The 11,508-nt window shown below is 42.8% G+C and overlaps 1 protein-coding gene across 1 annotated transcript; it reads right to left on the bottom strand.

The window, feature by feature from the left end:
- Positions 1-299: 299 nt before the first annotated feature.
- prss35 (serine protease 35) lies at positions 300-6,360 on the bottom strand. Its single transcript, XM_028580690.1, has 2 exons — positions 6,165-6,360; positions 300-2,775 (listed from the first exon to the last, which is right to left on the bottom strand). The coding sequence occupies exon 2, from the start codon at positions 2,754-2,756 to the stop codon at positions 1,482-1,484; it is 1,275 nt and encodes a 424-aa protein (XP_028436491.1). The 5' UTR covers positions 2,757-2,775; positions 6,165-6,360; the 3' UTR covers positions 300-1,481.
- Between the last annotated feature and the right edge of the window lie 5,148 nt (positions 6,361-11,508).

Genomic DNA, 11,508 nt, shown 5'->3' with positions numbered 1-11,508 from the left:
GGGGGATCAAAAGGGGCCCAAACAACAAACAATAGCTCTGGTGTCCCCTAGTAAAATGCTGTTAAGTGGTTTGATTTATGGTGACATTAATTGTTGTTGAGTTAGTATGTTTTTTTAAGTTACTTTTTTTTTTTTTTAAATAGTACACTAACTGTTATTGGTAGTGCTCTTATTACAATGTTATCCACAAACTAGTGTTAAATAGTAGGGATAATGTTTTTGTAATCAGTATCATCACAAACACACACACACACACACACACACACACACACACACACACACACACACACACACACACACAAGTAGTAATCTTTGTTTAATGGTTGGTAGTCTTCAATCTGCATCATTCATTTCAGGTATTTGGTATTCAAAAGGATGCTCGAATGAATATTTGGAACATAAACAACATGAAAAGTAAAAAATATCACATCCCACATTTAAATTTGTTATTATATAACAATATTGCCTTTGTAATCTGATTTAACCCTTAGAATTAGAAAAATCTTAATAGTTTAAGTAAATCATTAAATGGTTCAGTCCTGTCTTAGCACAACCCAAATATGTAGCCTCACATAAAATACATAGTTACAGTACTAGGCTATCAAAATATATTCTGAGAAAAAAAAATGTTTACAATTTTATAAATTAGCACCATGTCTTCTGGATAAGCACCGATATAATTATGTGCACAACAATGTTGCTAGAACAGAGAAAATATTGTGTGACTCACAAATCAGAAGAAAATCCATCCAGGATCCATTAGGACCCTTTCTCTATGTAGACAGAAAAACGGTAAACAAAAACAAACTCAAAGTTCTAGATATACACAATGCAAAACACCAGCTCGTTCAATTAAAGTTATCTCAATATCTCTGTATAGGTCATTTGGAAAACAAAAGTTATATTAATTTATTCTGGGTCTTTTGTCAAAGCCAATGCATGGCTCTCCTTTACAGTGGTGAAGAACACTTGAAAATGCAAGTCTCTCCATACAAAGCCTAGTTGGAATATAAGACGAATGTACCAGGGGCTTTGCTCACAAACATTTGAATATACACGCTTTCCATCATTGTATCCAAAAGGTCAAATCTTTATAAAAAAAAAGAATGATCTGTAAATACATACAATACATATTCTTTTCTTAGTTGTTTTTTAAGCAAATAAATTAGAAAAGCTGAAGAGCCACAGTTCTCTTGATACGCTGACGACTTCCTGTTGTCAACACTGAGTCTGTATGGCTACATGTGGGTTGTGTATGTGTGTGTGTGTGTATGTGTGGTTTGTGCGTGTGTAAATCAGTTTAGCAGGAGTTACTGGGAGGCACAGGAGGTAAAAGGGAGGCAGGAAGAGGAGAGGCAGTCGTCGGGCCCCTGGCTGGTAATGAGAGGTGGAGGGTGACAGAAGGTAGGGTGTCCCTTGTATAAAGGTTGGTCTGAGGGACCGGAGAGGGGTTGTGGTTAATGGGGGGATCCTGTGTTGTATTAGGCTACCTGGCACTCACTCGAGTCCCCATGGACCCAGTAGCAGATCTGGGCATATTTGAGAGGTGTTATCCTCACCGCCACGTTGTAATCCTGCTGCATCCCGTTCCCGTTTACATCCACCCACTGGTGACCGGAGAAAACCCCAATGATCTTCCGCTTCCACTTCTTCTTGCCAGGCTCTTTGAGGCGGATGTAGATCCCAGAGCCACTGGAGCCAGGTTTGGCATCACAGTATTGGTACAACAAATCATTGGACTCCTCCGAGACGGAGCAGAACCGGTACACCAGGTTGCCAGGACGGTCATCATCAAAACCGGAGAAGTGGATCCTCCCAGCAGGGAGCTTCTTGACAGAGGGGACAACACCTAGATCCATGTGCTTGACTTTGGGGGCTTTCTTCAGCTCCAAAACAGCATAGTCATAATCCGCAGTCAGTCCATCAGACACACCTTTGAACCAGCCCTTAGGCACCTGGGTCTTCTTGACCCCGGTCCACCTAAACGAAGGTTTCCCTGATTCCGCACTTCGCCGACTACGGCTCTTTCTACCTTTCCCTTTTCCGTTACGGTCCCCTTTCCCTTCCTTCTCTTCCTTCTCCTGTACTTCCTCTTTATCTGTGTCTCCCTTTCTCCTTTTGCCCTTTCCTCTCCCTCCTCTCCCTTTGCCTCCTTTCCCTCGTCTGGACTTCTCCTTCAGAATACCAACACGCAGCTTCTGCACCCCATTTAGATAATCCTTGCCATCATGGATGCAGTGGGCAGCGGTCAGTACATGTTTAGGTGACACGAGAACCCCAGAGCATCCCGTGGAGATCTTCACAGAGGTGGAGAATGGATATTTGGTGGAGAACTGCTTATCAGAGATGGTGAAGCGGGTATCTGTGCCGTACACCTCTCGTTTTTGGCGGGAGCTAGACGAGATGTTTTTGGACCAGGCAGTCACCTCACTGAGACCCTGCACAGAAACTGAGGTATATGTGCGTGTACCATTCTCATAAACCGTCTCGTAGGAGAGGAACTGCTCCAGGTCGTCCAGAGACGTGGCAGGGAGGCGACGCTGGCACTCAATCCCACAGGTCCCACTCAGCTCTGGCTGAGGATGGGCAGAAAAGTTTGGGCTGCTTAGAGGCACAGTGCGTCTTTTCCTTACCAGAGGCACCTTCCATTGCGGCCAGGTATACTCGTCGTCAACTGCATTCTCCTCAGCAGCTACAGCCACCACCAAAGCCAGCACCGTCACTGGGAGCAGCACACACAGGGTTACTGGGCCCATTGTTAAGTTGGGCCTGGCTCTGAAACATAAAAAGTAGAGAGGAAGACTTAGGGAAACTTTGTAATAGAGTTAAAAAGATGTTCATAGTTATTAACTTATTATCTATGTGTGGTTCTACGAATGGCAATGTCATGTTGGTCGGTCGGTGCACCACTTTGCTCCAGAATGAAATATCTTCTTCATCAACTTTTGGATGGATTGCCATGACATATTGTACATTTATGTTCCCCAGATGACGAATCCTTCTAACCTAACTGATCCCTTGACTTTTCCTCTTGCACCTAGTTTACATTTGTGTTTCTTTAGTGAGATGACTGGTCAACTATTGGATGGTTTGGAACATTTAGTGCAGACATCCATGGTGACCAAAGGATGATTCTTACTGACTTAAGTGAACCTCTGACTTTTTATCTTGTGCCACCAGCAGGTCAAAGTTTTCACCTATTCAGGGAAATATCACCATATCTACTACTTGGATTGCCACTAAATTTGGTACAGAGTTTCATGGTTCCCAGAAGATAAACCCTAATAACTTTGGTTATCCTCTGACATTTCCTCAAGCGCCACCATTAGAAAATGCTCATACAATGCACATTTTCCTTTTTATTTCTTCCAAAGTGTCCCTTCCCACTAGCCACATCCACAAACGACACCTCCCACGGAGCACTGTACCTGGAGCACTGCAGGAATCTGCTGGAAGTCAAGTAGAAATTGTAGTTTTGAGTGAAATGTCACAACAACTACTGGATGGACTGCCATGAAATGGCACACATACTATGTATACAGTGGTACACATATTTGTGTGTCCCTCAGGATGAATTGTAATCACTTTGGTCATCACCTGCCTTTTCCTCTTGCACCACCATCAGACTCTTAGCCTTGTTTATTTAAGATAAGCACTGACATCAAACAGATCAGCATGTGATTGCCCCATCTTTCATAATGCTTGTTTAAAATATTTCCTTCTGTTCCGTATGTGACGACCCCTGCTGTGTGAGTGCTCTCAGTGTTGTATTGTAGACCGTTTATCTTGTTTGGAATCTTTAATCAGCTTTACACAAATTCAACAAACTCAGTTTGTATATCCACTGTTGAGGCCTCCATGTCTAGAAGATATTAACACAGATCCATGTCTGGCCACAGGGAGGCAGGGTAGCCCAGAATATTGGAGACATCCAATGGTTGCAGAGCTCTAGTCTAGACTATCAGTCAGGCAGTTAAGCAGTGTGTGGCAGCACAACACACTCAATACAGTCCAGTTTACTCAAAATGCTCAAGCTTGCAGAAAAAGATTGGTGCCATTATGTAAAGAAATAGCACTCTGTGTAAAGCATACGAAACATTTCTCTGGAGTCGATACATTAGCTGTGCGGTTGAGAGGAGATTTATGTCTTCTGAGTCTTGCTGGAGGCTGCGGGCAGAGAGAAGAGGAGGATGAACCCTGCTCCTCTGAATGGGCTGAGACAGTGGCTTGGAGGTTTGCCACAATGGTTAACCTTCTCCTTCAGTAATGACCATATCTGGTTTCCCTAGCTCCACTCCACTCCTTGTCATGCATACAAATTACATTATGAGACTACGTGGGCTGCAGACAGCCCGCTGCTTCATGCTTCTACTGTATGAGCGTGATGTTGCCAATAATCCTGATAACCCTGTAAAGAAAATTACAATTTGGGCGAATGTTTTAATACATTCAGCAGACCATCACTTAACTACAGAGTAGGAGAGCTGCATTCCGTCAGCAGCATGGCTGTGGTGATGAAGTCACACAGGCGATTCCAAACACAGGGAGAGAAAATCATTTGGATGCCGTTCATTGTGGAGCATTGCAGCAGGAGTGCAAATCCAACTGTTCATTTTAAACAGAAGCGCAGAGTAAAAAAAAAGCCAGAGTGATTGCATTTATTCTGGCAGTTTGAGGGGGCTAAATGGTGAGTGACAGACATCTGACATCTGGGGAATCTAACTGGAGGGCACTTTGGGGGGCAGCATACTTTGGCCACGGGGTCAACAGACACACATTTTCTTTCAATAAGATGTTAGTGCAGCATGAAAATGAGACTGTGCCTGGTTTGGCAAAGCTCCCAGGACACTTCCCACTGAGAGGGAGAATGTACAGCATCGCTTGTAGACCATATCAGTGCATCATCTTCCACTGCAGAGATACTGCCCGAATCCCCACCCGTTTTTTGTTGAAACCACCATTCTTTTTATTCCAGGTTTGTTTGCCAGTAAATGTGTTGTCCTCCAACTGAGTCTGCAAAAAAAGACTTTTTGGCTTGAGTTTACCACAGTCCAATAAAACATGCCCAGTGGTCAACATCTAACCAGCCCCGAACAGACGGTAATAAAATGCAAGCCCACAAGAGCTGTAAAACAGTCTCAATAAATAAGAATACAAATATGACCCTCAGTTTCTGTTCAACTTCACACTCCCACCTCCAGACTCAGACATAACACAAATCTAGCAGAAAAAAGCCTGCAATTATTCAGCATGGAGTGGAAACTGATACGCTGCCATGATGGCTCTTGGTCACACAAGGCGCTCATTTCAACAATTTTCCACTGCAGTCAGCTGAACAAGAAGCTGTGCCCTCTCCATCCCTCAGTGGAGGGAGTCGCAAGAACAGCAAGAAGGCACCTAGGAGCCAAAGTGACCAAAGGGTGGCGCTATGGCACAATTGTCCATCTCAATTGTCCAACTTAGTAAGCAAGAGTCACCAACTATTGTCTAGTTCAAATCCACGTTTAATAAAAGGATTGTTTCATTCATTTTGACCTATTTTCACAATGTCTACATCTCAGGCACAGAGTTTCCAGGTTTTAACCACGGAAACAGACCACGTCAGTGCTTTACAATAAGAAAATGTTCAAAAAAACAAACTTTTTTTTTTTTTTAAACAAATTTAAAGACGATTTGGTTAAACTCTAAGCCAATTCTTTCCTTATTTGAAAATAGCACATAGGCTTTCACTATTAGCATTATAATGCAAATAATACCCCATTAAATTAGATATCCGATGAAATGTTTAAAAAAAGCAGAGGGACAATGTGTCAATTCATTCTTTAGAAACCTATTTAAACTGCCTATAATATATTTTTGACAACGTCCCTTAAAATATAATAGGCCTACTAACAACACTCAAAATGCCTCAGATATAAATAGGGAATAGTCTGCACCACTTTACAAATCCGATTAAATCCTTCCGACAAAAAAAAGTTTTAAAAAAAAAGTATAAAAAAAACAAGTGCATTCAAAGAAAAGAAGCAACAATCGATTCGATTCAGAAAACGAAAACATAAATATATGAAACAAACTATTAAGAAAACAAACAAATAAAGAACATAGTTCCCCCATGGTTCCATCACGGAGTCGTAATAACAAAAAAATGACAAAGGCTTCCATACCTGCTTGCATCCGTTTGATGGATATGCCAAATCCGCGACGTGTTCTTTGTTTTCCCTAGAAATATACAAATATGATCCGAGTAGAAATGCTGTTAGTGCATCCCGGACGTCCTGGTATCAGCAGCGCGACGGCTCCCTTCTCCTCATTGCTTCTTCTGAGAGAGAGTCGCAGCCGGGACGCTGCGCGCAGGCAGCACTTGATGCTCTGAACGGAGGGAGGGACAGGGGGATGGCAAAAAAAAAATATATATATATCTGGAAAGGACTTTTTTTCTGTTCACATATGGGTGGGACCAGACCAAGCGGTCTAAGTGAAGGCTGAATTGGGTGAAGTCAGTGCATGGTGTATTCAGCAGCAGCAGCAGACGGGGGGTGTGCTGGTGTAGGCTACAGCCGGCTGCATCACAGCCAGCCCGCGGGAGCGGAGAGGAACGAAGCGCGCCTTAGTCAATGGGACATTCAGCGCACTGAGAAGGAATTAGTTCTAGCTACTGCTCTCTGCAATACATTCCTAGGCGTTTCAATTCTGAGCCATGCCAGCCTCTACATCTGCAGCTCTTTTATTCTACAGGTCCGGTGAAGTGTAAACATGCAGCTGTGCTTTAGTATATATGCACCCACATTCAGGCTGTATTGCCTGACATAAATGGGATGACCTTTCGCAATAAAAATAGCCTGCATCTGACTTTAAACTCAGAATTCAAATAAATTTTTTCACAGAGCCTCTGACATTTCTTGTAAAATATTGTATACTGTAGGCCTCCACTTTTACCTGTTGAGACTTCAAACACGTATTCAGATTGAAGATGTGGAAGATGTGCTTGCATCCTTACCCCCTACTTAAAAGTAGCCTATATACCACACTATAAAAATACTCTGCTCAAAATTGCTGCAGTAGAACCAGAGATATTGTCTGTTTTTATTAATCTATATCCACAATGTTTCACTTCCAGGATTGCTCCGGCGCCACCGAAAATTCCACCGAATGTCCCTCTTTTCGGCCGGATGTCCGTTACCTTCCTCTGTCTTTGTGTTGGCGTTCTAACCTCCGGTGGATTTGTGAGGACTATGGTTAACTGCTCCTCAGATCTCTGCAGGGTAAATCCAGACAGCTAGCTAGACTATCTGTCCAATCGGAGTTTTCTGTTGCACGACTAAAACTACTTTTGACACATGTTCCACCAAAACAAGGAGAAAGGTCTGGCAATGTGAGACTAGTTTTTATTTGACGCATACTTTTTCCTTGTCAAATCCTGGCGCCTACATTACCCACAATGCAACTTGACAACCAACATTCAGGTGTGGTATGCTAGTAGCAGTTTGAGCCTCAAGCAGAGATGAGGAGGTCACATCCCCAGATCTTTTTCATTTTCATACTTGTAGTCTTCAAACCCAACTAACACTGGCTAAAGTGACATCACTTGAGGCAATTTATCAGCAGCTACCTCTGGAGCCATAAAAGGCTTTACACAACTTTTTCACTTATGCTAGTACTACACAACACCTGGAAACACACTTTGTGATGTAAAAAAAGTGACGTTACTGAATGTAAACTGAATGTATTATCGGCAAAATATGCTTAAAGTATTCAAAGTTGAAGTACCCAAGTGCAGAAAGACCCTTTCAGAGTGTCATATGATTATACATATTATATTATTACATCATTATTACGGCAGCAAGATTTTTATGTTGCAGTTGGTCCATGTACAGCCAATGTACTTACTGTTATATCTTAATCTACTATGATGCATCAGGTGGTCAGAATGTCTATATGAGGAATATAAATCTGCAAAATAACATCTAATCCCAGCTTAAATAAATGTAATATTCCCCTCTGAAATGAACTGAAATAGGAAAGTACAGGTACCTCTAACATTTCCTGTATTTAGTTACATTATTTCATACTTAACGTGTGGTACAGGATTGCATGTAGGCACTGCTTCATTTTGTGGGATTATACAGCCAAATAGTTTGGAACCACTGGCTAACTGACTACCATAACACTAGATGTATCAGTAAAAGTCTCATCATCATCATCATCATCATCATCATCATCAAAGAGTTTTGTCAAAGAAACTGTGGCTCATGTTATCTTATCTTTAAGTAGTAAAATGTTTTTTTGAACTAAAAAATGTATGCCAGTGACATGTATGCATGGCAGAATGAAATCTGAGTCCCTAGCAACTTTTATCTTAGCTTTGAGTCTGTCCAACTTTACAGGGACTAAAGACATTCAATGTCTTGCTCAAGGGTCACTTCAGCTGATTGGGGAGGGGGGGATGATACACATCTGGCTCAGAAAGGATGAGGAGTACAGGATGTCATTTGGACAGTCACTTTGATTTAAAGCAGGCTTCACACCTGTTCTGCTGATTTCAACAGACGGGCTATAAAATTACACCTGTTCCTTAAACTGTGTGTGTGTGTGAGAGTGAGTGAGTGAGTGAGTGAGTGAGTGAGTGAGAGAGAGAGAGAGAGAGAATACTTGGGTGGCCTGAACACCTGACCAGCATGTTTAGGAGCATGATGGATGCTCGTCCTTGTGGGTGGTGATCACATTGTGTACATTGCAAAGACAACTACAAAGCTTGATGTTTCCTAAGCATTATGGGTCAGAAGAGGTACATTTATTTTCTCTCCTGCTCTCTCCGGTCTTGGTCCTGAGTCCTCCTTCAGGATTACCATGGTAATGATACATACCTACATTTTGGGAGATTAACCCATTGGTCAATGAAAACATACTGTAGGGACCGTAAACATACAGGGGTCCCTTGAGTTCACAATGCTAACACTTTTGCATAGTCCTACTCATGCTCAGCATATTAAGTTATTCAGAGGGCCACACAGACTGTGGGAAAGCATTGTGCGTGTGACATCACCCCTAGCTTTCTGAAGGGACTTTTTGAAGCTGAAGTTGGATTCACCACCCACCGCCATCTTTGTCAAATTACTGAAGCCACAATATCTAAATTATTTAGGCATCGAGCCGGGAGGAGCAGAGGTGGGATGAACACGTTGCAAACCACCACAGTTGAGGTTGATAGCCTGAAACCATTTTGAATCAATTTAACAAGCCCCCCTCTGAGACCCTGAGCTATCGTGGAGCAAAACAACCAAATTGGGATGTTTAGAGAAACTCTGAAACTCTGTGCGTTTTCCTGTTATATTTGACCGAGTCTGTGTTGTCTTGGGACCAGCATCTAGTGGCCCTTAAGGTGTGGACACACAGGGCCGACGGCCGGCCGTTGACAGAAAAGCCAGTCGAAATGATCAGTCTCCCCATGTTGGTCCAAAAAGTGCCACAGAACACACCAAAAAGACGAGACGAGACGTAATACATCTCCATAACAGCAGGCGGCGCTACTCTGTATTGTTGCCCAAGAAATGAAAACCGGCAGCTGATTGGACGAACGCGTCACGTTGGTCTGGTTTCTCCAGAAATTTAAAGCCAGACTGTTGTGGCGGCTCGTTCAGAATACGATCTCATATTGTACTAAAATAGTTCACTGAAACATGTTTCTGAAAACATTAGGCCATGCAGTTCCTGAATCTGTCTTCATTTCAGATCAACAAAGGTCAGTTTAAAAGATTTTCGTCAGATTTTGAGAGACTGTAGTCACCTCATTCCGCTCCCCATTTCCGGGTAAGTCCCGACTGCCCTGCCGCCGACTGAACATATCAGGTCGGTGAAAATGAACGCCGACAGCTCCCCAGACTGACGACGGCACGGGACACACCCAACAGATTCAAGTCACCGACCTCGCCAGACTGTCCAACCAACTGTGTGTCAGCACCTTTAGAGGGACTGCAGCTTCAGACTTACTGGAAAGACAGCCTGTGCAGTTTTCGACCTCATGTAGCGTAATGGAGCAGTTTGTAATGAGTGCGTCCCCATTTTATTTGTCACATGCATGTGCATGCACGCACACACACGCACACACACACACACACACACACACACACACACACACACACACACACACACACACACACACGCGCACACACACACACGCACACACACACACACACACACACACACACACACACACACACACACACACACACACACACACACACACACACACACACACACACACACACACACAGTCCTGCCAATGGTTTCACACTATTCCAACCAATGAACTACAGATGGCAGTAATGTGACAATGAGGCAGCAATGTGCCAGCAAAGGCAGATAGGATAAGACTGCTAGCTAGTAAACATGAATTTAAATAATGTGGGATTTAAAATACTTAAAAATCGGATTTGCAAATGTTTCAAATGGAAGGACACGGAACAAGAAATGTAAACAGAACTTTTGTTTGCTTACAGTACAAGAAAACAGGGCACCTTTAAGATGGGCAGACATTTTTATTAATCTTGTAGGTTGTGTTAACTCCCACTGCATGTTTTAATTTGCCTTTCTGTGCAGACAGGACCTGCAATTTTTATAATCATACTGTAGGGATCAATTGACCAGCCACAACGTGGCCGGTTGTCCTCAACATTGTTGACAAAAAGACAGAAAGGCAGCGTTACTTGTACAAATCTACTATAGTTGGAAAGGAAGACAACTAAAATATGGAGCCGCAGATGCCTGGAAGGTGGAGACAGCCTGGTCTGTTTGCTCTGCAGCAAAGTCTCAGTCAAGAATATAGTTTTAGCCACAACAATGGAGAATACTACTCCAATAATATAAAAACAAGCTCACCACAATTAAGAATAGATATTTTGACGCCAGCTCTAAGGGAAATCAGACTGCTCAAACTTTACTGCCTTGCTAGAAATACAACCAATCATCCAATAGCCAGATCGTTGATCCTTCAAGCAATTTATCAGGCGCCGTGGCCACCCTCAAACTGTCCGTCTGGCAGAAATTCGGCCTGATTCTTAAATTAGTTGATGTGACCAATGCCCAGTTACAATCTTAAAGTGATGGTTCAAAGTAATTTCACCCTAGGATCCTTTGCACCATGACCTCGAGCCAAACACCCCCCCAGAAGCTTTTTTCAGCTGGGTCTAACATTGGGAGAGTTAGCGTAGAGTAGCGCTATCAGCTGAATAGCTTAGCGCAGGGGCTAATGGACCCACGTTTGTATCTCGTAAATGACCCCACTAATAATGCCCGAAATGATACCAAACTTCTACACTAGTACAAATAGGTTATGTACTCATAAAACGATGGATTGTAAAGATTGTAAGTACACCAAAAGTTTATGTAAATAACACTTGCCTGCTGGCTTCTGCTCTCTGCTGTTGTTGCTGCTGTAAGACGAGTGCTTAGGGACGTCTACAAATTACAACACCAAAAAGAGATGCAACAAAAATATTTTTTAAGTTTTTT

This window comes from Perca flavescens, chromosome 6 (genome assembly GCF_004354835.1).
Source record: "Perca flavescens isolate YP-PL-M2 chromosome 6, PFLA_1.0, whole genome shotgun sequence".
Lineage (NCBI taxonomy): Eukaryota > Metazoa > Chordata > Actinopteri > Perciformes > Percidae > Perca > Perca flavescens.
The sequence above is the reverse complement of the archived record's forward strand: the minus strand, read 5'-3'. Positions and strand labels throughout refer to the sequence as shown.